Genomic DNA, 27,779 nt, shown 5'->3' with positions numbered 1-27,779 from the left:
AATTTTTTGCATCAAAATCACAAGAATTTTACAACAGAGGGATTAAAATGCTCCCTGAGCGTTGGGCACGAGTAGTAGAAAACAACGGCAACTATATTGTTGATTAAATTTTGTTGTATTGTTTAAATAAATTCGATTTAAAAAAGTAGTAGAAAACGACATTAATTATTACTAGACCTAATATTTTATTTTAAACACTAGCGATGGGCTGCACTTAAAATCCCAGTACTTTAAGAAATACAGCTATCATTACTATTTTATTATTTTAAAAAAAACTTTCTCCTTTGTAATAAAACAAAGCTTGGTCACATGAAGCACAGGATCTGGACTTACCTCCAAATATTTAATTACAGACGGATTATAGTCTATGGTTTTTCGGTTTACTGCTTTTCTCATTCGTTTTCCATCAAAGGTAAGCTGCTGCATTGCTTGCTGCTGTGCAAAATCAGGTCGCTTATAAAACAGCTGTCGCGGTGCCTGATGTTGGAACCTTGGCATATGGAAAAAACGAGGAGGAGAACCAATTTCTGTAGCCATGGTGATGTTTTCGTTCTAGGACACTGGGGTATGGAAAAAGTACTTTCACTACAAATATCAGCACTGAAAACATTTTCAAATGAACATTTTTACACTTATCTTCCTTTTTCTAAATATGTTTCATTTGTAGCTTTTAGTCAAATTTTAGTCATTTATAAAAATGAACTAATAGATTTAACGGCAGAAACCAGTTCCACATTTGAAAAGGGTCAATTCATAGAATCAGTTGTTAATATTAAGCACCTGCTGTAAAATTCAGCCTGATGAAATGAAAACCACAATTGAAAACAGCTTTGGTTGAGTTGGGGCGGTTGGTGTGCTATGCATGTGAGGGGTGGGAAATAGGAGGGGCAGAATGGGGGGATGGGAGAGTGCTTTCCCTGAAAGTGGTCAGAGGTTACATGACCTCTGAAAATGGTTTGCTAATCACTTGATCCAGAAAACCCCACACAATCAGAGAACTGTTCACATCTATATATATTATTGGTTTCAGAGAGGGAGAGAAAGAGAGAGAGAGAAACATCAGCAGGAGAGATCATTGAAGAGCTGCCTCCAGGACACCTCCCTGGGGTTCGAGCCCACAGCCCAGATATGTGCCCTAACCAGGAATCAAAACCTGACCTCCTGGTTCATAGGTTGACGCTCAACCACCGAGTCACACCAGCCGGTGAGAATTGTTCAAATTTTTTAAATGAAGTTTCCATTAGATGTTTGATAGTATACCAAATCATTTTAAGTTTATCATAAGACCCCCATTTATCACTAAAAAATTTTAAGACCTGACTTTTGTCCTTTTAAATTTCCTAAGAATCGTGTAGAAGGAGGAATCAACTATGCTATTTCACCTGAATACTACAAGTGCATACATCTAATTTCAGGCTCCAAGGACCTACCACAGAAATCCTCACTATGTGTATTTACTTATTTATATAAAGCAGCATTAAGCTAACATTTGAATAGAAAAACTGTAAAGAGCCAAGACCGGTTTGGCTCAATGGATAGAGCGTCGGCTTGGGGACTGAAGGGTCCCAGGTTCGATTCAGGTCAAGGGCATGTACCTTGGTTGCGGGCATATCTCCAGTAGGGGGTGTGCAGGAGGCAGCTGATCGATGACTCTCTCTCATCGATGTTTCTAACTCTCTATCTCTCTCTCCCTTCCTCTCTGTACAAAATCAATAAAATATATTTTAAAAAAAGAAAGAAAAACTGTAAAGAGTCTACGGCCATACCACCTGAACGTGCCCGATCTCGTCAGAAAAACTGTAAAGAGCTTATATAGAGTTTCAATTTTAACACTCTCCAAATAAACTTACATTCCAATAATACAAATATCCATGATTTAAAAACACATTCTTTAAATGTTTTTATTAATTTTAGAGAGAGAGAGGAAGGAAGAGGGGAGAGAGAAACATCCATCAGCTGCCTCTTGCTTGCCCCACACCAAGGATGGAGCCCACAACCCGACATGTGCCCTGACCAGGAATTGAAGTCGGAGAACTTTTGGTGTATGGGACACCCCTCAACCAATGAGCCACCAGGGCTAAAAACACACGTTAAGTATATTTTTTAAATCAGACCATGAAAAACACAAAAAATGTTGGAGGAGGGGGAAGGGAAGGATGAAAGAGTGCTTTCCCTGAAAGTGATCAGAGGTGACCTCTGAAAATGGCTTGATCCAGAAAAAAAACAAAATCATGCGAATCAAAAGATTCAAATCTTCATGTTCACTTTAAAAGCACTCTGAGGAGCCAAGCCAGTGTGGCTCAATGGTTGAGTATTCACCTATGAATTAGAAGGTCACAGTTCGATTCCCAGTCAGGGCACAAGCCTAGATTGTGAGCTCGATCCCCAGTGGGGGGGCATGCAGGAAGCAACTGATCAATGATTCTCTCACCATTAATGTTTCTATCTCTCTTTCCTTCTCCCTTCCTCTCTGAAATCAATAAAAATATTTTTTAAACACACACACACACACACACACACAAAAAAAACAACACTCGTGAAACTGCCCAAGCCATCAAGAGTATGCATATTAGGAAAGCCAACAAGTATCTGAAAGATGTCACTTTATAAAACAATGCACGCCAATTCGTTGTTACAATGGTGGGTTGGTAGGTGTGCCCAGGCCAAACAATGGGCCAAAAAGACTGAATTTTTTATGTATATTCTTAAAAATGCAGAGAATAAAGCTGAATTTAAGGGTTTAGATGCAAATTCTCTGGTCAATGAGCACATCCAGGTGAACTAAATTCCCAAAACTTGGGTACAACTTACAGAGTTCATAGGAAGATGATCCCACACGAGCTCCCTGTCACACTGACAGGATGCCTACTGAGAAAGAGCAGGTGATTTCCTAAACCAGAAAAGAGGCTGCACAGAAGAAAATAATATCCCAGAAGAAACTGAAGAAACAAAAACGTATGGCCCTAATAAATTCAACCTAACATAAATAATAATAAAAGTTAAAAGAAAAAAACAGGAAAAAGTTTATCTGTAATCGGTCTCTGCATAGGATGATGGAAATACTTCAACAGAATTTTCAGCAGAATTTAATGGTTACTTTCTCAATATAAAAATATTCTATAAAAGAGTGAGCAAGTATTGACAGATTTATTTGCCCATGATTTTAGAAGGTTGGTTATGTCATTTTTAAAGCTGAGCCTCTTGATAGAACAAAAGGCTCCATTTAGGTGCTTTTTAAGGTAATATGGATTATTCGAATGTGGATTTCACAGATAAAATTCAGAAAATAAGTCCATGATAATAACGCTTCTAATCAGTAGCATTAAAACACTATTTGAAGAGTGTTTACAGTAACACGTGGTTAATCAATTTCACTTCTACATATTTAAAAAATATTAGAAGCATTTCCACAATTATTTTTGTTTTAAAAACAGGAAAAGGACCTAAAAATTTGTGATTTCCTTTGTATGAAAACATTCTTAGTATTACCTACTTCCTTCATCCTTGTTACTTCAGCCTCTCCTGAAAACATTTAATAATAACAATAGGGAGAAGAAGTATGAAGAGGAAGAGGGAAGGGGGTAGTGGTAGTGAAGGGAGAGGGGAGAAATCCTGACTCCCACAGAAGTTAATAGTGTTATAAAATATGCATTCAATATGTATTATTTCCACTAGTCTGAAGCAATCCCAGAAGGTCCTTGGGACCTTTATTAGAAACATTAATCCTATCTAATAAAAGGCCAATATGCAAATCGTCCAAACAGCAGAACAACCGGTCACTACGATGCGCACTGACCACCAGGGGGCAGATGCTCAATGCAGGAGGTTCCCCCTGGTGGTCAGTGTGCTCCCACAGGGGGAGCACCACTTAGCCAGAAGCTCTGGGGAGTGGGCCTAACCCATCAGTCAGGCATCCCCTGAGGGCTTCGGACTGCAAGAAGGCGCAGGCCAGGCTGAGACATCCCCCCCCACTCGGAGTGCATGAATTTTATGCAATGGGCCTCTAGTGTGTGATAAGAGAATGTTTATTTCAATTCGAATCTCTTAGAGCTGTATGAGATTTTAATTGAAATGTAAAAAAAAAAAAGCATTAAGCATTTGACTCAGTAAGTTTGGTGAAACTATTTGTGGACTCAGGTATCCCATGAATTCAACTAAGTTTCAGCATCCAAATTTCAACTAATGGCTTGAATTCAGATGTCATCACCAGTAATTCTAAAAAGATGTATGAGAGGTAATTTTTAAAACACTTTACTTTCTGCTTTATTATCATCAAATTTCTAATTTTATTAGAATAAAATTATCCTAATATTCTAGTTCCTATTACTAACATCAAATAAGAATAAAGATATTTATACTCATCAAAGGAGGCTTTAAGGTTATTCAGGCAAAAAAGAAATTAAATTAGTGACACATGCTATAACATGGATGAATCTCAGTGAAAGAAGTCAGAAGAAAAGGTCACATATTGTGTCCTAGACAGTTTGGCTCAGTGGATAAAGTGTCGACCTGCAGCCTAAAGGGTCAAGGGCACATGCCCAGGTTCAGGCTCGATCTCCAGTAGGGGGAGTGCAGGAAGCAACTGATCAATGATTCTCACTCATTGGTGTTTCTATCTCTCTCTCCTCTCCCTTCTTCTCTGAAATCAATAAAAATGTATTTTGGGGGGGGAGGGGGAAAGAGTCACACATTGTATATGAAAAATCCAGAACACGCTAACACAGAAACATAAAACAGATTAGTGCCAGAGAAAGAGCCGGAGAAAGGCAGGAAAGAATAATGAATGAATGCTAAATGAGAATGAGGTTGCCTGTGAGGATGATGAAATGTTTTGGAACTAGACAGAGGTGGTGGCTGGAAAACACTGCAAATGTACTAAGTGGCACTGAGTCAGACACTTTAAAATTGTTAAGACAGTAGATTTTATGTTATGTGGCTTTTCCCTCAGTTGAAGAATTTAATGCACTGGGAAGGAAATCAGATGGTAAGTAGATGAAACATTAACAGAAAGTTGATAGTGTTGAGGCTGGATGCAAAGTGCTACACAAGAGCCAAATCAAGGATTTATTATACAAATAAGGGGGAAATGACTGAAGTCAAATGCAAAACAATCAATACATATTGTTACTCACACTTCTGAATAATTCATGTTAAAGAGAGAAAAACACTCCTTCATTTTAAACATTATACAGGATTGGGGGAAATATCTTCCCATTTACAAATTTGTTGAGTAAAATTTGTTCTTAAAAAAAAAAGCCTTTAAATTTTCCTTGAATGGTAAAGTTTTATTTGTTACAGATATAAAGGCCCAACATGAAGAAAGGGTGAAAACAAAGTACAACGATATTCTAAATCAAGACTTGGCTCTAAGTAGTCAATAATTCTATATAATATGTAATATGCAAATCAACTGAACTGCAGAACCATCAGTCACTATGACATGCACTCATGCACTGACCTCCAGGGGGCAGACACTCAACACAAGAGCTGCCCCTCGTGGTAAGGCACGCCCATAGGGGGAGCGCCGCTGAGCCAAAAGCCGGGCTCACGGCTGGCAAGTGCAGTGGCAGTGATGGGAGCCTCTCGTGCCTCTGCTGCAGGTGGGCGGTGAGGAGCGAGGGGTCCCGGACTGAGAGAGCCCTGGGCTGCAGCACTCACCCAACCCCCAGTCTCGTATACGGGGGCCTCTAGTACCATAATAATTATATGTGGTGTCAGATGGGTACTAGATTTATCAGCATAATTACTTCTTAAGTTATGTAAATGTCTCATCATTGGATTGTAGGCCTGAAAGTGATAGAATATTCTGACAACTGTAATAGAAAATAATTTTTTTTTAAAAGACCAGTCCTAAAATAAAACTACTCACAACTAAGTGACCAGTCTTCACATACGCCTCTCACCTCACCTCCTGTAAACTGTTATTACTTGCCCCAAAGCACAACAGAGCCCCTTAATGGCTGTACTGGCTGAACTGTCCCCCCATCACTTCATATGTTGAAGTCCTAACCTCCAGGACCTCAGAATGTGACTGTATTTGGAGAAAGGCCCCTAATCCATGATGGGTGTGCTTATAAGAAGAAATTAGGACACGGGCACTCATCAAAGGCATGACATTTGAAAGCAAGAGAAAGATAGGTATCTGCAAGCCAAGGGAGAGGCCTCTGAAGAAACCAATCCTGCTCATATCTTAATCTGGAACTCCAAAACTGAGCAAACCAATGTCTTTTGTTTGAGCCTCCGAGTCTGTGGTAGTTGGTTATAGCAGCCCAAGCTGACTATGAGAGTGGCAGAGTCAGAGCAAAATACCTGGATCTCCTGACTCTCCTTCAACATCTGTTGTCAAAAGATTTCAACAATGACTTTAACAGTTTTCTCTGGCTAAAGAGAGAAAACATGAGGTTGATAATCAGTGACCCAGACAGAACTCAAGTCATTAAAACTATCCCTTCAGGCTTCACTCAGAACTATACTTCAAACACACACACACACACACACACACACACACACACACACACACACACACACACACGAGGCCAGGTGCACGAATTCCTAGATGGGTGGAATCCGGCCGGCCCAGCCCCAATAGGAGCAGAACGAGGCTGGGCCTGTGAGGAGGAGGAGATGGCAGGAGGTTGCTCGCCTAGCTGCTGGGCAATTGGCCAACAGCCCCCACCACCCCCCCCCGCATTGAAGTTAGGGGTGTGGTCAGGGTTGGGGCCAGCCAGGAGAAGGGGCTGTGGACAGAAGGGTGGGCAGCCCTGCCTGTGATTGGGTTGGGGGGCTGATCTGGTGTGGGGCTGGGCTGGGGAAGCGGCTGCAGGAGGTTGGCCCCATACCTTATTGGGATGGGGGGCTATCAGGAGTGGGGCCAGCCAGGGGCAGCGGCTGCGGCTGTGGGCCAAGCAGGGTGGTGGGGGCCATCAGGAGCAAGGCTAGTGGGGGAAAAAGGTGGGTATTTGGCCAGCCAGCCCTGCCCTAAATCAGGGTGGGAGAGCCTGGTAGTGGATAGTATTTATTAACCCTTTGCACTCCGAACCATTCTGGACTTTGGCTACCAGCTACTTGACGCTACTTTGCAAAACGTGCGTTGAATTAACTCAATTCCCCGTAATCACTAATAAACTGCAATGTCCCCTGAGAGGGGACATCCGAGTGATATGCTAGAATTCCGATGTCCCCTGAGAGGGGACAGCGGAGTGCAAAGGGTTAAAGGATACTTTTGAGAATCATAACTGGGAAGAATGGGAAAAGAGCAGATTTGAGGTCCTGAGAGACCAGGGATGGGGCAGAATCCCTGCAGCAATGATGCAAGCATCCTGCCCATCACTCAGCACCTGTGTATGCAAATTAACCACCACACTGAGTGGCCAGACTATTATGAGTTCAGAGATCATAATAATCTGGGCACTCAGTTACAGACTAGAGGCCCGGTGCACAAAATTCGTGCACGAAGGTGGGGGGTTCCCTCAGCCTGGCCTGTACCCTCTCCAATCCAGGACCCCTTGGGGAATGTCCTACTGCTGGTACAGGCCCAGTCCTGCAGGCCTAAACCAGCAGACATCCCTCTTACAATCGAGAACCACTGGCTCCTAACCACTCACCTGCCTGCCTGCCTGATCACCCCTAACCACCTCTGCCTGTCGGCTTGGTCCACCCCTAACTGCTCTCCGCTGCCAGCCTGATTGCCCCCTAACTCCCCTCCCCTGCCAGCCTAATTACCCCTAACTGCCCACCCCTGCTGACCTAATAACCCCCTTAAGAGCCCTCCTTGGTGGCCTAATTGCCCCTAATACCCTCCCCTGCCGGCCTTGATTGTCCCTAACCACCTCTGCCTTGCCCCCCCATCACCGTGGCTTTGTTGGGAAGGATGTCTGGAAGATGCCCAGTCAAAATTAGCATATTATCCTTTTATTAGTATACATATCATCAAATTCAGGAAAAAAATCAGAGAGTCATCCTTCATATAAAGAATTACTGGGATTTCTACTCACTGCAGTATTCACTTGAGCTACTCTATCATAACACTACAATTTAAACTAGAAGTCAGACTTGTCACTATAGCATATTCATCTCAGATCTGGGGAATCATAAAAAATGCAATTCATTTCAAGAATTAAATCAGTGAGCACTAAAGTACTTAATAAGCTCCCAAGACAGATACGGACACAGACACACAAAGTCTGCTCTCAAGAGATTAACAAGATTTTCAGAAGAAGAAAAAAAAGAGCAAAAAAAGAAAGCAGTATGAGAAACTACTATTTTCTGAGAATCTACTATGCCTGTCTGCCAATAACTCTTATAGGAAACAGGGAGACGGTATGGCTTACAGCATAATTTAGCCTTAAGAAGTTTTAAATTTGAAGCAGGATGGGAAAAAGGGGAGGAAAAGACACAGTTAGAAAATAAACAAAATACATGACACACTCACTCAGCATACCATGGTCAGCATAATCTTTCCCCAAATCAAACAATAAAAAATAACCTTCCCCAAACAAACATTTCGGACTCTATTACCCATAACATCTGATCTCCAGCTAAAATATAGATAAGCCCGGCTGGTGTGTCTCAGTGGTCAATTGAGTATCTACCTATGAGCCAGGAGGTCATGGTTCGATTCCCTGCCAGGCCACAGGCCCAGGTTATAGGCTCAATCCCCAGTGTGGAGAGTGCAGGAGGCAGCCAATCAATGATTCTCTCTCATCATTGATGTTTCTATCTCTTCCCTCTCCTTTCCTCTCTGAAATCAATAAAAAAATATTTTAAATAAAAAGATAATAATAAAACACAGATAAAAGGTATGCTATGTAATAAAAGCCTAATATGAAAATTGACCCCTGGGGAGGTCATTCTATGACATGTGCTGAGCACCAGGGGGCTGCACAAAAGATGGCAGGTATTGGAGATGCAACGTTGGCAGCGGGTGACAGTGAGGCACTGCCAACCCCAATGAGACCCAATGAGAATGGAATAGCAGTGGGATGGTGGAGCAGGTGAGGGCGTGGCACCAGGCAAAGACGGGTGGGAGCCGAGGCTCAACTGCCCCACAGACAGTGACCAGCAGCAGCAACAGGAGATGGGGCCGCCACCCAGCTCCCAGGCACTGAGGGAGCCGGGCAGTGGGCTAAGCCTTGATCGATCACCCTGCAGGCGGGATGGTGGAGCAGGTGAGGGGTGGCACCAGGCCAAGTCAGGGTGCTAGGTGGAGCACGACCGGGCTACAAGGCTGGGGACACAATCTGGGCCCGATCTGCACAAGCACCCCGAGAGACCTCACCCATGCACAAATTTGTGCCCCGGGCCTCTAGTATTTTTATAGGAAATTACTTGCTAAAACTTAACTAATTCTACAAATTTGATCCAAAAGTAATTCAGTGGAAAGCACCAAATACTTCACATAATTTAATAAAAAGAGCTCTAAACTGGATTCAAGCAGGGTGGAAATGAAGCTCTGCATCAAAACAATCCTATGCCTGGAGAGTCATGACTGGGTCTGTAGTAGTTTTCTTCAATCAAGAAGTCATGCCCTACTGGTGGTTCCTGAAATCAATGTGGCTGACAACCAGCATTACTTTAATAATTGTAAAAATAACAAAACACAGAATACATAAGATTAAACTGCACAGTTTAAAGGAAAGAAATGCTTTTGTGAAACTTATGGGTGCATTAAAATACCTAGGATAGCCAAAACCGGTTTGGCTCAGTGGATAGAGCATTAATCTGCAGACTGAAAGGTCCCAGGTTCGATCCCGGTTAAGGGCACATACCTGGGACACAACCCCAGTGAGGCGCGTGCAGGAGGTAGCTGGTCAATGTTTCCCTCTCTCATTTATGTTTCTAACTCTCTCTCTCTCTCTCTCTCTCTCTCTCTCTCTCTCTCTCTCTCTCTCTCCCTCCCTCCCTCCCTCCCTCCCTCCCTCCCTCCCTCTCTGTGGAAAATCAATAAAATATATTTGAAAAAATAAAATAAAATACCTAGGATACAAAGTACAATTACTATAGGGCTTTTAAAAATAATAAAGGTTTTTAGAGAATCCAAGATGGCTGCCCAGATAAACACCTAGCAGCAGCCGCACACAACAATTTCAATAAAATACAACTAAAATATAAAATGGACATTACCCAGAACTACAGGAAAGTCGACTGACTGGAAATTCTACAACGAGAAGCAAGGAGAAAACCAGAAGGAAGCGCGGAGGAGCTGTAAAAGCCCAAGGTACGGAGACACGCGGCGCGCGGAGAGGACGGAGCCGGAGAGGAAGTGCGGGGCGGTTGAGTGCCTGGCTGGCGTTCCCTAGCGGGAAGGAGATAAACGCTCCGACTGTGCTGGGCCCCAGTTCTGACTGCTCTGAACCCCAGCTTTAGGACAGACCCCAGGGACCCAGGCTCATCCATAGGGAGCTGGGCTGTAAGGCGGAACCCCGGGGAAGCGGGGAGAGGAGGTCCCAGCGGCGCGCACATTGTGCGCAGAGAAGGGACAGTTGGCTGTGCCGCGGAATTGCCCTGGCGGGAAGGAGACAGGGGCTCCAGACTGCTCTGAACGCCACCTCCAACTCCACGTCCAACTGAACTGAACCCCAATACTGGGCTAATTGGGGGAGAGCCTACTGTTTGGTAGCAGGCGAAAATCGAGGGCACCTTTCTCTCAGAGGTGCTTGCAGCGAGTACTGAAGGACCCTGAGACCACATAGGGCGGGGCTGACGGAAGCCAAAGATGTAGGCTCCAACCTGAAACTCCGCCCCATCTGTAGCTGTGAAATGCGACAACGAAATAGATCACAAACGAAAGAAATGGAGGACAAAAAGCGACTGGATATAGAATTCAAATCTACACTTATAAGATTTTTCAAGAATTTCCTAGAAAAGATCGATAAGACCTATGAGGATATGAAAAAAGATCAACTAGAATTAATAAGGAATCAACAAGAAATGATAAGGGATCAACAAGAAATAAAGAATACATTGTCTGAAATAAAAAATATTATACAGAGTCCTAAAAACAGAATAGAACATTGCAAGAATCAAGTCAAAGATTTGGAACATAAAGAGCCAGAAGACACTCCTCCACAGAAGCTAGAAGGCAAGAGAATCCAGAAAGTTGAAGATAATGTAAGAAACCTCTGGGACAACTTCAAGCGAACCAACATCAGAATTATGGGGGTCCGAGAAGATAAGAGAGAGCAAGATATGGAAAACATACTGAAAGAAATAGTGACAGAAAACTTCCCCCACCTGGTGAAAGAATTAGACTTACAAGTCCAGGAAGCGCACAGAACTCCAAACAAAAGGAACCCAAAGAGGACCAGACCAAGACAAATCATAATTAAAATTCCAAGAGCAAAAGACAAAGAGAGAATATTAAAAGCAGCAAGAGCAAAGAAGGTAGTTACCTATAAAGGAGCACCTATACGATTGTCAGCTGATTTGTCAACAGAAACGATGCAGGCCAGACGGGAATGGCAAGGAATATTCAAGATGATGAATAGTAAGAACCTACAGCCAAAGATAATCTATCCAGCAAAACTATCAATCAGAATCGAAGGTCAGATAAAGAGCTTCACTAATAAAAAAAAGCTAAAGGTGTTCATCAGCACCAAACCAGAATTATATGAATTGCTGAAGGGGGTTCTTTCAGAAGAGAAAGTAAATAAAGATAAAAATTATGAACAACAAATACGTAACTATCAACAAGTGAATCTAAAAACCAAGGAAATAAAAAAAAAAAATCTGATGAACAATATTAACTGTTGAATATAATAGAATCAGAGGTATGGAAGGGGAGTGAACTGACGATTCTTGGGGAAAAGGGGAGAGGGGGATGTGGGAAGAAACTGAACATAAACTGTGCATCTATGGATGAGGACAATGGGGAGTGGGGAAAGGGCAGAAGGTGGGGTGGGAACCTGGTGGAGGAGAGCAATTGGCGGGGGGGGGGGTGTAAGGAACATTTGTAATAATATGAACAATAACAATTTATTTTTTTTTAATTTTAAATAATAATAAAGGTTTTTAGATCCCCACTCTCATTAACAAAATCCCGGTGCCCAAAGTTAGAACTTTATCCTGGGAACCTCTATTTCAGATTATGTATCTCCAGACTAATAGAACCTGGGATGGACAGTCTACTTATCTGAACCTTGAAGGGATTTATGTGAGTGGTAAACAAGGCCAGTAACAAAATGAGCAGCATGCTCTCTTCTTCACTGTCCAATCCTCCTATTTAATAAAAGGGTAATATGCAAATTAACCATCACTCCATCACAAAGCTGGCGGCTGCACCCAATCCTCTCAGCCCTGCAGGACTCCTCTAGTACAGGGTGGACTCCCCTAGTACAGGGCGGGCAGCCGCTGAGAGTGGCCTGGCAGAATGCTTGCTTCATCACCATGGCAACAGGGCAATCCTTCCTCGCCCGGTGTGGATGGGCCTCTGGGCCACGGAGAGCCTCTGGGCAGTGGGCGCGGAGCAGCCAGGCCCTGCAGAGAGCTACTGATGCACTGATTCATGCTCAGGGCTACCAGTCTATATTATAAAAAGCCAGTAACCATAACATCGTAACAACCAAACCATTGGTCACCAGGAGGTGCTTGAAACACCACTTGGTCCCTCCCCTGCCCACTCATAGCGGCAGGGCGGGGCTCGTGCAAACGGTATCACGCACCGAGGCAGGGCTCGTGGCTTGCGTGGCTTGCGTGGCTTGCGATGGACTCACGCAGCACGGTGGGACTTACAAGGAATGGCTCGCAGCTTGCATGGTGGCTTGCGGCGGCAATCAACTCACACAATTTCATGCCCACTGGGCCTCTAATCTTTAATAAATTCGAACCCAGAACTAATCAGGAGAAATTATATTAAGACCATTTAATCTTTTAAAAGAATAAAATACAGTAGCCATTTAAACAAGTGGATTTTAAAAGTTCACATGATCTTGTCCTGGCCAGGTGGCTCATTTGGTTAGAGTAGGGGTGTCGAACTCAATCAGAGAAGGGGCCAAAATCTAAAATCCAGCCTAAATCGCGGGCCGAATGGTTTACTGAACAGTCATAAACTGTCATTGTGATGGAAACGCAGCGGAGTGCAGTAATGACAGCGCGGTGCAGGCCACATTGCAAGGCCTGGCGGGACGGATTTGGCCCGCGGGCCTTGTGTTTGACACATGTGGGTTAGAGCATCATCCTGTTACACAAGGGGTGTAGGTTCAACACCTGGTTGGGCCACATACAAGAATTAACCAATGGAGAAACCAAGATGGTGGCATAGGTAAACGCCTAACTGCAGTCTCACACAATTTCAAAAAATACAACTAAAATATAAAGTGGACATTATCCATCGCTTCTCGGGCTTTTGGCTAAGATCAAGTGTAAAGTGGACATTATCCAGAACTACAGGAAAGTTGACTGACTGGAAATTCTACAACTAGAAGGAAAGAGAAAAACCAGAAGGAAAATCAGAGGAGCTGTAAAAGCCTAAGGTACAGAGACACGATGCACACGTGGGGAGAGGATGGAGCCGGAGAGGAGAGGCAGCCGAGTGCCTGGTTTGCGTTCCCTAGCGGAAAGGAGATAAAAGCTCCGGACTGTGCTGAATCCCAGTTCCGACTGCACTGAACCCCAGTTCTAGGCCAGACCCTGGGAACCCAGGCTCAAACAGAGGGATTCTGGGCTGTAAGGTGGAAACTCGGGGGAGCGACGAAAAGCAGAGCCCGGGAGTCGTGCACATTGCACGCAGAGGTCTGTTGACTGTGCCACTGGATTGCCCTAGCGGGAAGGAGACAAAAGCTCCGGACTGTGCTGAGCCCCACTTCCAACTGCACTGAACCCAGTTCTAGACCAGATCCTGGGGACCCACGCTAATACAGAGGGAATCTGGGCTGTAAGGCAGAAACTCAGGAGAGCGGAGAAAGGCAGAGCCCCAGAGTCGCATGTTACATGCAGAGGATGGTCTGTTGACTGTGTGCTGGATTGCCCTAGTGGGAAGGAGACAAAAGCTCTGGACTGCACTGAACCCCAGTTCCAGGTTCATTGGAGGAGAGACTAGACTGTCTGGTAGTGGGCGAAACTCGAGGGCACCTTTCTCTCAGAGGTGCTTGTAGCGAATACCAAAGCAGCGAGTACCAAAGGACACAGAGGAACACTGAGACTCAGGAACCTCATAGGCGGGGCTGACATGAAGCCAAGGCCGTAGGCTCCACCCTGAAACTCCGCCCCATCCAAGCTAAGCAAAGAGGCTTTTGAATAAGGCTGTCTCTCTGCTTAGAGACAGCTGATCCTCACAGCCAATTGGCCTTGAGGTCAGTTCCTCCCAGTGATACCAACAACAATCAAGACTTATCTACAAAAGGCTGTACACACAGTCAACAAAGGGGTGCACCAAGAGTGTCCACCTCAGATGACTGGGAGGCTGACCCCCTGACCCACATAGGATACCTTAACATACAAAGCCACTCTACCAACTCAGGGAAGCAGCAAAAATGCCGAGACAAGGAAACAGATCACAAACGAAAGAAATGGAGGACAAAAAGAGACTGGATATAGACTTCAAAACCATGCTTATAAGGTTTTTCAAGAATTTCCTAGAAAAGGCCAATAAAATAAACAAGATCTTTGAGAATATGAAAAGGGATCAACTGGAAAAAAAGAATATACTGTCTGAAATAAAAAATACTATACAGAGTCCTAAAAACAGAATGGAAGTTCCCAAGAATCAAGTAAAAGATTTGGAACACAAAGACCCAGAGGACACTCCTCCGCAGAAGCAAGAAGACAAGAGAATTCAGAAAGTTGAACATAATGTAAGAAACCTCTGGGACAACTTCAAGTGAACCAATATCAGAATTATGGGGGTCCCAGAAAAAGAGAAAGAGCAAAATACTGAAAACATATTGAAAGAAATAGTGACAGAAAACTTCCCCCACCTGGTGAAAGAAATAGACTTACAAGTCCAGGAAGTGCACAGAACTCCAAACAAAAGGACCCCAAGGAGGACCACACTAAGACAAATCATAATTAAAATTCTAAGAGCAAAAGACAAAGAGAGAATATTAAAAGCAGCAAGAGCAAAGAAGGTAGTTACCTATAAAGGAGCACCTATACGATTGTCAGCTGATTTGTCAACAGAAACGATGCAGGCCAGACGGGAATGGCAAGGAATATTCAAGGTGATGAATAGCAAGAACCTACCCAGCAAAGCTATCACTCAGAATCGAAGGCCAGATAAAGAGCTTCACAAATAAAAAAAATAAAAAAGCTAAAGGAGTTTATCACTGCCAAACCAGAATTATATGAATTGCTGAAGAATGTTCTTTAGGAAGAGGAAGAAAATAAAGATAAAAATTATGAACAACAAATATGTAACTATCAACAAGTGAATCTAAAAACCAAGGCAATTAAAAAATGTGATGAACAATATTAACTGGTGAATATAATAGAATCAGAGGTATGGAAGGGGAATGAACTGATGATGCTTGGAGAAAAGAGCAGTGGGGGGTGCGGGAAGAGACTGAACATAAACTGTGCACCAGTGTATGAGGACAATGGGGGGTGGGGAAAGGGCAAAGAGTGGGGTGGGAACCTGGTGGAGGGGGGGAAAAATGAGGAACTTCTGTAATAATATGAATAAAAATTTATTTTAAAAAAAAAATAACCAATGAACCAATGCAACAACAAATTGATGTTTCTCTCTTTCCTTTCTTCTCTCGCTCTCTCGAAAAATCATTCAATGAAAATAAAAAGTTCACATGATCTTGACTGTTCAGATACACAAACCTATCCAGAAGGTTATGTTACCACATGCTTCCATTTAAATGACATTGCTGAAATAAAATGACAGTGATGGAGATTAGTGATTGCCAAGATTAGGGATAGGGGTAGGTGTGTGGTTATAAAAAAGAAATTCTTATAGAGATGAACTGTTAAAAATCTTGACTATGGTGGTGGATACACAAATATACACATACAATGAAACTGGAAAGAAACACAAACACACACACACAAAATTGAATAGAAAAATCAGGAAATCTTTAAGATCAATAGATATAAGTGTCAATATTCAATTTAAAATAATATTGTATTTTGAATGTTGTTACCATTGGAAGAAATTAGGTAAGTTATTCAGGATCCCTCTGAATTACTTTTTGCAAATTTACCATAGAATTACCTCGATTAAAAAAAAATCAATTTTAAAATATTAACATGAGCAATTCACAAGTTGATAAGAACAAACAGCCTATGCTGAGAGCACAAATACTGGTATGGAATAGTCAACTTAAAGGCAAGCATTTTAAGACTCTTACCATAAATTTGTTGATTAAACTTGACATTAAAAATCAATTTTGAAAAGAAACCAAGATGGCGGCATAGGGTAGACACCCGAATGCAGCCTACCACAACAAGTTTGAATTTAGAACTGAAAAACAGAGGAACCATCACCCTGAAGCGCCAGACGGCTGGCTGAGAGGAGGCTCCACCATCTGGGAAGAAGAAAGAAGGCACACTGAACCTCAGGAACTGTGAAGGTGCAGAGAACTGTACGCACAAAAAGGCGGCCGCAGAGTTCGCTGCAGGCTTGCTTGCAGAGCGCGGAGAGGGCAGGCCGAGTTCACTACCGGCTCACTGCCTGCGCGCGGAGAGGGAGGACAGCTAATGTGTGGCTGGCTTTCTTGTTCAGGAGGAAAACAGAACCACCCAATTGCGCTGATAGACGGCCCCACACAGGAAGAGGCCAGACTGTCAGGCAGTGGGCAGAGATCTCTCAGAGGTGTGTGAAGCCAGCGGCCATTACTGCAGGCCTCAGAAACCAGACCCTCATGGGGATGGGGCAGAGTCTCTGCACCACCCGAGACTCCGCCCCATCCATGCGGAGCACAGAAGCCCTTCCAGTGGCTAGCTTGCTCGTTCGCTCCCAATAGGACTCTCCTAGGGAGGGGCAGACAGGAATCTAAAGCTTGTCTGCAACCAATTGTGCGGGATTCAACAAAGCTTGTCTGTGCCACCCCGAGACTCCGCCCCATTCAAGCAGAATACAGAAACCCTCCTAGCTGAGACACTTCTGATCTTCATAGCCAATTGGCTTGGATATCAACGCTTCCCAGTGATACCGACAACAAGCAAGGCTTAACAACAAGACTGCACACACAGCCCACAAAGGGCTACACCAAGACTGTCCACCTCAGGTAACTGGGAGGCTGACTCACTGAACCATATAGGACATCTTAACACACAAAGCCACCCTACCAACTCAGGGAAGCTGAGAAAATGCAGAGACAAGGAAATAGATCACAAACAAAAGAAATGGAGGAAAAGAAGAGACTGGATATAAAGTTCAAAACTACGCTTATAAGGTTTTTCAAGAATTTCCTAGAAAAGGTCGATTAGACTTATGAGGAGATGAAAAGGGATCAACAAGAACTAATAAGGGATCAACAAGAAATAAAGAATACATTGTCTGAAATAAAAAATATTATACAGAATCCTTAAAACAGAATGGAAGATCGCAAGAATCAAGCCAGAAGACACTCCTCCGCAGAAGCAAGAAGACAAAAGAATCCAGAAAGTTGAAAATAATTTAAGAAACCTCTTGGACAACTTCAAGCAAACCAACATCAGAATTATGGGGGTCCCAGAAGAAGAGAGAGAGCAAGATATTGAAAACATACTAAAAGAAATAGTGACAGAAAACTTCCCCCACCTGGTGAAAGAAATAGACTTACAAGTCCAGGAAGCGCACAGAACTCCAAACAAAAGGAATCCAAAGAAGACCACACCCAGACACATCATAATTAAAATTCCAAGAGCAAAAGACAAAGAGAGAATATTAAAAGCAGGAAGAGAAAAGCAGGTAGTTACCTATAAAGGATCACCCATAGGATTGTCAGCTGATTTCTCAACAGCAACCATGCAGGCCAGACGGGAATGGCAAGGAATATTCAAGGTGATGAATAGCAAGAACCTACAGCCAAAAATAATCTACCCAGCAAAGCTATCACTCAGAATTGAAGGCCAGATAAAGAGCTTCACTAATAAAAAAATAAAATAAAAAAGCTAAAGGAGTTCATCACTGCCAAACCAGAATTATATGAATTGCTGAAGGGGGTTCTTTGGGAAGAGAAAGTAAATAAAAATAAAAACTATGAGCAACAAATACATAACTATCAACAAGTGAATCTAAAAACCAAGGGAATTAAAAAATCTGATGAACAATATTATCTGGTGAATATAATAGAATCAAAGGTATGGAAGGGGAGTGAACTGACGATTCTTGGGGGAAAAAGGAGACTGGGGTGTGGGAAGAGACTGAACATAAACTGTGCACCTATGGATGAGGACAACGGGGGGGGAGGGGGGGGGGGAGGGCAGAGAATGGGGTGGGAACCTGGTGGAGGGAAGCAATGGAGGGGGGCCGGAAATGAGGAACATTTGTAATAATATGGACAATACAGATTTATTTTTTTAATCAATTTTAATTAACTCTGGATATATAAGTTTTCCAACTTTTTCAGCTTTTAGCCACAGACTTAACTGTGTAATTCTTCATAACTTATAGTAAGTAGTTTCGGTTGTATATTTAGCCATAAAAAACTTTTCAGTAGATGAAAAATGTAATGCACTTGACCAGTTTAATGTATCTTTACTTGATACTTTACCGGGCTTTTTACAATTAGTTTTCTGCAATAAATCAAAAGATGATTTTAATATATACTGCATATATGACCACAAATCTGGCTGTCTATTTAATTAGAAAGTAACAACTCAATATCTCAATATGTGCTTCAGGGATAAAGAAACCTGTACCATCAATTGTTCTCACAGGAGATAAAAATCAGCAAGTTATTGGGTGTGGTTTTCCCCCTGGTCATAGAAAAGAGGGTTTCCCCATTTTTCCCCTTGTGCTTTAATACATTGTTATCAACTATTTAAATCAATAAAAGACAAAATAATTCTCATTGGAGAATTGCAAAAATAAACAAAAACTAAATCCCATTTTCTAGATAAAGTAAACATAAAATGACACCCCTAACCCCAAAGCTGGAATAAGGAATTCAAAGTCTCAAGTATGAGCTGAAACCCCGAGTTACCAAAGCCAGGCTTGAAGGTTCTCCTTTTCACTCCGGTTTAATGGTATGGGAAATAAATTTAGCAGCAGATATTTCTAAAAGCTCACAGGTAATACTAAACTGTGGCAAAATTTGGGAATCACTGACTTACTTCTGAAAGTTTCCTTATACCAACAAGTTCTTAATCTTTTTACTTCAGGACCTCTTTACTCTTAAAAATTGAGAATTCCCCCCAATTTGTTTACTGTGGTATTTATTGTAGATCTATATAATTCTCATGTTAGAAATTAAAACAGAAAAACACAAAGTAATTCATTTTAAAATGATAAACTCATCAATTCCCCCTAAGTAACCTGAGGTGACCTCTGAAAATGGTTCGCTATTCACTTGACCCAGAAACCCCCACAAAATCATGAAACTCAAGATTCAACTTTAACAACACTTTTGACATTAATACGAGCCATCGAGGGTATGCAAAACCACCAAGTTCCTGAAGGATATGGTTTCACAGAAGCAACGTGTGCAATTTATTCTGTCATTACGATGGTGGAGTTGGTAGGCCAAACAGTGGGGCTAGACCAGGGGTGGGGAACCTTTTCTCTGCCAACGGCATTTGGTTATTTATTACAGCATTTGGGGGCCATACAAAATTATCATCTTAAAAATTAGCCTGCTATATTTGGTCAAACATTAACTCACCCCAATGCCTTGGCAGGGCCAGACCAAATTATTTCACTGGCCGTATATGGCCCGAGGACCAGATGTTCCCTAAACCTGGGCTACAGAATGGGTTAGTGGTTCAAAAAGAGTGAATTTTTGCTGCATGTGCCTAAAAATGCAGAGTAACGCTGAACTTAAGGGTTTGAATGTAGATTCTCTAGTCACTGAGCACATCCAGGTGAACAAAGCCCCCAAGATAGGCGGCAAAACTTCCAGAGTTCATGGGTAGATGACCCCACACATAAGCTCCGTGCCACACTGAGGATCCCTCCTGAGAAAGAGCAGATGGTTCATGAACCAGAGGAGGAGGGTGCACAGAAGAAAAAGATATGCCAGAAAAAAATGAAGAAACAAAAATTAATGGCCCAGGAGTAAACTTAACATAACATGCTAACCTAAGTTTTGAAAAAAAGATAAACTCATTATAATAAATATACCCCCTCCCCAAGAACTAGTGAGAATGGCTTTTAAAAATACTTTTATGTCGAAGCCGGTTTGGCTCAGTGGTAGAGCGTTGGCCTGCAGACTGAAAGGTCCCAGGTTCGATTCCGGTCAAGGGCATGTACCTTGGTTGCGGGCATATCCCCAGTAGGGGGTGTGCAAGAGGCAGCTGATCGATGACTCTCTCTCATTGATGTTTCTAACTCTCTATCTCTCTCCCTTCCTCTCTGTACAAAAATCAATAAAATATATTTTTTTTTAAAAACTTTTATAAATCTCTTTAGTGTCTAGCTTAATTTAAAACAGTTGGATTCTCCTGTCTGCTTCTGCATTCAATCTGTTATACTGTTATTTGGGATGAAGTATATAAAAAATATCTGGACCCACACAAATATTTATTTGGAAAAGGAGTATTTTAATAGCCTTCTCAGATAATGTGGATACTTTTTGACATTTCAACAAAATTTGACAAGTGGTAGCCTAATAAACATTAAGTGTAAATGTGACATCTGAAATTACATCATTATGCTATTTGAACTCTGTCACATTTAAAGGCACTGGTACGCCGAAACCGGTTTTCCTCAGTGGATAGAATGTCGACCTGCGGACTGAAAGGTCCCAGGTTCTATTCCGGTCAAGGGCATGTACCTTGGTTTTGGGCACATCCCCAGTAGGGTGTGTACAGGAGGCAGCTGATCGATGTTTTTCTCTCATCAATGTTTCTAACTCTCTATCCCTCTCTCTTCCTCTCTGTAAAAAAAAAAAAAAAAAAAAAAAAAATCAACAAAATATATTTAAAATAATTTTTTTATAAAAATGGCACTGGCTCATTTGGCACTTTGGAATGTTTATTGACCATTTGGAAAACACTGGTTCCACATAATTACACATATCTGTCACATTACTTATAAAACATAAAATAATCATTTTTATTAAAATCATCACTGGTCTTATCATAAAAACATTAGGAAATTCAATCTCACATAGCAATCCAAAATTCCAATCTTTCTTTGAAAACTTAATTTTTTATTTATCACTGGCAACAAATACAATGTTTTTCCTTGAAGCAAGAGTTGAATTTCATTGAGGCTACACTGATCTTCAAAAAAACTGCAATATATTCAAGTTTGAATGCTTGTCATTCTTTACTTTTAAATTTACTAGTTTTTATAGATTTTATTTGTTAAAGCAAGTGATAAAGATACACACAACACCCAGTATCAGCGTGGTACATTTGTTTCTGTGTGCGTGTCTTATGGTATGCTTGTTAAAATCAGTGTACCAACACTGATGCCTCATTAGCTGGCATCACCCATAGCCCTCTTGATATTGGGTTTGACAAAAACTATGGGTTTTTGAGAAATGGGCTTCTTTCACTTAGTCATATGTGTGTAAGGTCCCTCCATCTTTTTTTATTTTTTTATTCAATAGCTCATTTCTTTTTAGCACTAAATATGATTCCATTGTCTTGATGTATCAATTTGTTTATCCACTTACCTACAGGCCATCTTGATTGCTTTTAAGTTTTGGCAATTATGAGTAAAGCCCTATAACATTCATGTGCATGTTTTTGTATGGATATATTTTCACTTTACTTGGATAAAAACTAAGAAGCATAATTGCTGGATCCTCTGGTAAAAACATGCTTAATTTTATAGGAAACTGACAAACTATCCAATGACAAACTGTCAATTTCACCAGAAACGAATGAGAATTCTTGTTGTTCCACATCCTCACCAGCATTCGGTGTTGTCAGTGTTTGGGATTGTAGACATCCTAATAGGTATGTGATTTGAGCATTGTTTGACATATGTATGTCTTTTCTGTTAATGTGTCTGTTCAGATCTTATATTCATTTTTAATCAAATTTTTCATTTTCTTATTGTTAAAATTTTTTAAGAGTTCTTTATTTATTTTGGATAACAGTCCTGTATCTTCTACAAAAATGTTTTTCCAGTCTATGACCAATCTTCTCATACTCTTAAAGTTTCATGCAATGAAATGAATGGTGTACATTTCTAAGTTTTTACAAATGCATGGGATTATGAAACAAGTACAATCAAGATGCAGCCCAATTCCATTGCCCCCACATATACCTTGGTACTGACACTGTTAGCAATCTCCTACTAGTCCTAGCCCTGCAACTACTGATCTTCAAACTGACAGCAACAACACATTTTAGGTATCAGATCACAGAGTCTTAGAAATATGGTTATAGGCTTTAACTAAATGTTTCGATTGCTTTGGTTGTCAGAAGGCTTATAGTCAAAGATTAAGAAAGTGTGTTAGTCATGCTCTACAGCCCTGCTTGTAAAGTTCCAAGAGAAATGGTTGAAAGTACACTTTGCACCCAGCCAGTGTTTCTCAGTGGTTGAGCATCAGCCCATGAACCAAGAGGTCACCAGTTCACTGCTGATCATAGCACATGCCCAGGCTTCGGGTTTGATCCCGAGTAGGGGGTATGCAGGAGCCAATCAATGATTCTCTCTCATCATCAATGTTTCTATATCTCTATCCCTCTCCCTCTCTCTCTAAAACACATGTGTCAAACACAAGGCCCGCGGGCCAAATCCGTCCCGCCAGGCCTTGCAATGTGGCCCGCACCGCGCTGTCATCACTGCACTCTGCTGCGTTTCCATCACAATGACAGTTTATGACTGTTCAGTAAACCATTCGGCCCGCGATTTAGGCTGGATTTTAGATTTTGGCCCCTTCTCTGATTGAGTTCGAAACCCCTACTCTAAAAGATCAATAAAAACATTTTTTTTTTTAAAGAGTACACAGGCCGAAACTGGTTTGGCTCAATGGATAGAGCGTTGGCTTGGGGACTGAAGGGTCCCGGGTTCGATTCCGGTCAAGGGCATGTACCTTGGTTGCGGGCATATCCCCAGTAGGGGGTGTGCAAGAGGCAGCTGATCGATGACTCTCTCTCATTGATGTTTCTAACTCTCTATCTCTCTCCCTTCCTCTCTGTACAAAAATCAATAAAATAAGATTTTTTTTAAAAAAGAGTACACAGTGCTTAAAAGAATAGAAAAATGTAGCTAGTTAAGCTCAAAAAGATCAGACCTTTGTTCACATATACAAGCAAACTGCTCACTTCCTGCCCAGTACCCCTTGTTCTCACACTTTAGTGTTAAGTTGCTGGTGTGGTCTCTTTTTCAGGCAGGAGGAGATAACTTCAGGGTCCTAAGGAGAATTTGAGTTTGTTTTGCAGAAAGAATAAATGCTTTTTAAGAAAGCTGTCACTGTCCAACTTGCTGGGCACGACGGCTCCCACAAAGAAGGGTGGTGAGAAGGGCTGCTAACCAGCCAATGAGGTGGTGACCAGGGAGCACACCATCAACATGCATAGGGCATCCTCAGGGCGGGTTTCAAGAAGCGTGCCCCTCAGGCACTCAAGATCGGAAATTTGCTGTGGAGATGGGACTCCAGACATGCGCATGGACACCCGGCTCAACAAAGCTGTCTGGGCCAAAGGAGTAAGGAATGTCCCATATCGTATCCGGGTATGTTTGTCCAGAAAAACAGAGAGAATGAAGACTCACCAAACAAACGGTATATATTGGTCACCTCTTTGCCTGTCACCAATTTCAAAAATCTACAGACCATTAATGGGACGAAAACTAATACTGATGGTCAAATGAAGTAACACAACTGCAAAAAAAGTTGCCACCACCTGCTGACGTCCAGAAGTCTGGTTGTACAAAATGTTATCTGTGACTAAAGAAACACCGACTTGCCCCCAGTTCACTGAAACTCCTTCTCCCTTGTGTCCCAATCACCTAAAATTTTGCTTTTTGAAGAGGATGGATTTGAGAAGTCTCACTCTCCCAGCTTCTCACTTTGGCCAAATCAAATAAACCATTCTCTATCTCCAAGCACGGCTCAGTGTTTGCCTTAGTGCATCAGGTACATGAACCTGAATTTTGCAAGGTGTACAATCTGTTTCCCATCATTTAAGCTTTTGTCTTTTCCAGAATGTCATATAAACAAAATCATGCACTGTGTAGCCTTTAGCGTCTGGCATTTCTCATCCTATATATCTAATAAAGAGCTAATATGCAAATGGTAGTCACACCCTCATATCATAACAGTTCAGACAACACTGGGGGGGAATGGGACCAGCCAGGCACAAATGAGCTCACAAGAGAGGAATGGAGACCAGCCAGGCACAAATTAGCTCACAAGAGAGGAATGGCTACCAGCCAGACTGCAACCCGGGAGAGGGACAAGCTGCCCGCCCCACAGTCCTAGGTGCCAGGGCCTGCACCTACAGCTCGGCCCAGGAGAGGGACAAGCCACCGGCTCTGCAGTTTGGGGCGCCTGCAATTGCAGCCCAGGCAAAGCTGTCCACCCATGATCCCCTGCGGCTGTGGCCAGGTCCTGGGTGCCTGCAGCTAGCCAGAGAGAGGGAATCCTGGGTCCCGAGTGCAGGGCAGGCAGAGGTGGTTAGGGGCGATCAGGCCAGCAGGGGAACAGTTAGGGGTGATCAGGCAGGCAGAGGTGGTTGAGGGAGATCAGGCAGGCAGAGGGGTTAGAGGCAATCAGGCAAACAGGTGAGTTGTTAGAGAAGCCAGTGGTCCCAGATTGCAAGAGGCAGTTGGACATCCCCCACGGGGTCCCAGATTGGAGAGGGTGCAGGCCAGGCAGAGAGACACCCCCTCCCATGCACAAATTTCATGCACCAGGCCTCTAGTATCAAACATAATAGTTTTGGGACTCATTAATGTTATTGCAATTATCAAAAAAAAATTTTTAACTGAATTCTATGGATATGCCACAGTTTGCTTATCCACTCACCAATTCAGGGATATTTAGATTATTTGCAGTACTTGGCAACTTGAATGAAATTGTTATAAACATTTGTGTGCAGTTCTCATGCAAACATTGTTTTCATTTTTCCTGGATAAATATCTAGGATTTAAACTGCTGGATCATGTAAGTTTACAATGAACTTTTTTTTAATGTTTTTAACTGAATTGGGAGAGGAGGAGGGAAGGAAGGGAAAACATCGATATGAGATACATCATCGGAGGATCCAAGATGGCTGCTCAGGTAGACACCTAACCACAGCAGCACACAACAATTTCAATGGAATACAACTAAAATGTAGAGTGGACATTGCCCAGAGCTACAGGTAGTCGACCGACTGAAAATTCTACAACAAGAAGGAAAGAGAAAACCAGAAGGAAAATCAGAGGAGCTGAAAAAAGCCTAAGGTACGGAGACATGCTCCGCGCACACACGCACGTGCCCGGAGAGGACGCAGCCGGAGAGGAGGAGAGGGCTGGGTGCCTGCCTGACGTTCCCTAGCAGGAAGGAAATAGAACCCCCAGCCTGGGCTGAACCCCCGAACCGGCAGCACTGACCCCCAGTTATGGGCCAGATCCTGGGGACCCAGGCTCCGGCAGGGGGAGACGGGGCTGTGAGGCGGAATCCCAGGGGAGCGGCAAAAAGCAGGGCCCCCAGAGTAGCGCACATTGCGCGAAGAGGACAGTCTGTTGACTCTGATGCTAGACTCCCCTAGTGGGAAGGAGAAAAAAAGCTCCAGACTGGAGGAACGCGATGAGAAGCAGGAGCCCCTACCGAACACCGGCCAGCCAGGTGCCAGCAAGGAACCGGGCGACGGGGCCCCCACGGAGGGGGGTGCCCCCGAGCCTTGGACTGCTGAGCGCGGGCAATGGAGCCGAGGCCAGGGGCTGCTTCCTGGGCAACGGCGCCGACCCCAGCAACAGGCTGAAGCAGCGCAGGAGCCCGCGGAGAACAAAGGGGTGCCACAGGCCAACCTGCTGAGCTTCCAGGACAAGGAGGAAGAAACCGAAGAAGTTCTCAATGTGAAGAAATCAAGGGAGAGCAAAAGATAGTAAAATTACTTAAGAAAGAACACAAAGAAGATCTTGAAAAATCAAAGACTAAGTCAGAACTCAACTCACCAGCCAACATTGCAACATAAATGCGTTTTTAAAATAAAAACGGCGGCCAGGCCTAGAGTAGCCAGGCACAAGGCAGTGGCGGCCGGGCCTGGAGCAGCAACAGCCAGGCCCCAGAGCAGCAGCAGCCAGAACCAGAGCAACAACAGCCAGGCCTGGAGCAGCCAGACCTGGGGCAGTGGCAGCCAGGCCTGAGGCGGAGGCGGCCAAGCCCAGGTTAGCCAGTCCAGGAACACCCAGACCTGGAGTAGCCAGGCCCGGAGAAGCCGTGTCGGGAGCAGCCAGGCCCAGAACAGCAGTAGCCAAGCCTGAAGCATCCAGGCCGGGAGCGGCCAGGCTCGGAGCAGCCGGGCCCGGGGCAGCCGGGCCCAGAGCAGCCAGGCCCGGAGCAGCAGCTGCCAGGCTGGGAGCGGCCAGACCCGGAGCAGCCAGGTCGGGTGCGGCCAGGCCCAGAGCAGCGGCTGCCAGGCTGGGAGCGGCCAGGCCCGGAGCAGCTGGATCGGGTGCGGCCAGGCCTGGAGCAGCAGCTGCCAGGCTAGGAACGGCCAGGTCCAGAGCAGCCGGGTCTGGTGCGGCCAGGCCCGAAGCAGCAGCTGCCAGGCTTGGAGCAGTCAGGCCCGGAGCAGCGACTGCCAGGCCCGGAGTGGCCGGGCCCGGCGCAGCTGGGTTGGGTGTGGCCAGTCCCGGAGCAGCAGCAGCCAAGCCCGGAGCAACCAGGTCGGGAGCGGCAGTGGCCAGACCCGGAGCAGCTGGTTGTGGAACAGACCAGAGCAACAGAGGCCAGGCCCGGAGCATCCAGGCCCGGAACAGCTCGCTCCTCGCCTGCCCCTGCCCCACGGCTGCCTCTCAGACATGGCTGGAAACTTTTGCGGGAACTTGAGGGTCTGCTGAATCAAGTGATGAAGGCTTAGATCTGGATATGTTGAGTTAGTATAGCGCTGGGGTGTTGATCTGTGAGTGCCCTGTGTGGGGCCTGGATGAGGTTGGTTGACCTATTTGGAAATGTCTTTTGTGTGAAGTGTATCATTGGGCATGTGGAGGTATTATTGATATGAGAAAATGCTAAGTAACTGATTTACTATCTGAAAAGGGATTTACTATCGGGGAAAAGGAGGGAGAAAAAGAGACTGAACATAAACTGTGCACCTATGGATGAGGACAATGGGGGAGGGGGAGGGGGCGGAGGGTGGGGTGGGAACCTGGTGGAGGGGGGAAGAAATGAGGAACCTTTGTAATAATATGAACAATAAAGATTGATTTAAAAAAAATTTTTTTTAAATATATTTTATTGATTTTGTACAGAGAGGAAGGGAAGGAGAGAGAGAGAGAGAAACATCGACGAGAGAGAGTCATCGATCAGCTGCCTCTTGCACACCCCCCACTGGGGATGTGCCCACAACCAAGGTACATGCCCTTGACCGGAATCGAACCCGGGACCCTTCAGTCCCCAAGCCGACGCTCTATCCATTGAGCCAAACCGGTCATGGCTTTTTTTTTTTTTTTTTTTTTTTTTTTTTAAAGAGAGAGATAAGTCATCAGTTGCCTAAACCAGCAACCGAGATACATGCCCCTTGATCAGGGACGGAACAAGTGACCCTTTTGGTCCTCCGGCGGAAAACACTGGCAATTTACAGTT

The 27,779-nt window shown here is 43.7% G+C and overlaps 1 protein-coding gene across 7 annotated transcripts in view; it reads right to left on the bottom strand.

Moving 5' to 3' along the window:
• The window catches only part of WDR33 (WD repeat domain 33), a 110,409-nt gene that overhangs the window by 61,558 nt on the left and 21,072 nt on the right, over nt 1–27,779 (bottom strand). For 5 of the 7 annotated variants that reach the window (XM_045575116.1, XM_045575120.1, XM_045575121.1 and 2 more), the window contains one exon: nt 334–490. In XM_045575116.1, the coding sequence (XP_045431072.1) occupies nt 334–490 (157 nt within the window). Of the gene's footprint in view, nt 1–333; nt 561–27,779 lie in introns of all 7 variants that reach the window. The other 2 variants (XM_036420293.2, XM_045575118.1) reach the window with 1 other exon arrangement.

The sequence above is a fragment of the Pipistrellus kuhlii genome, unplaced genomic scaffold (assembly GCF_014108245.1).
Source record: "Pipistrellus kuhlii isolate mPipKuh1 unplaced genomic scaffold, mPipKuh1.p scaffold_m20_p_66, whole genome shotgun sequence".
NCBI lineage: Eukaryota > Metazoa > Chordata > Mammalia > Chiroptera > Vespertilionidae > Pipistrellus > Pipistrellus kuhlii.
This window is presented reverse-complemented; position numbering and strand designations above follow the sequence as displayed.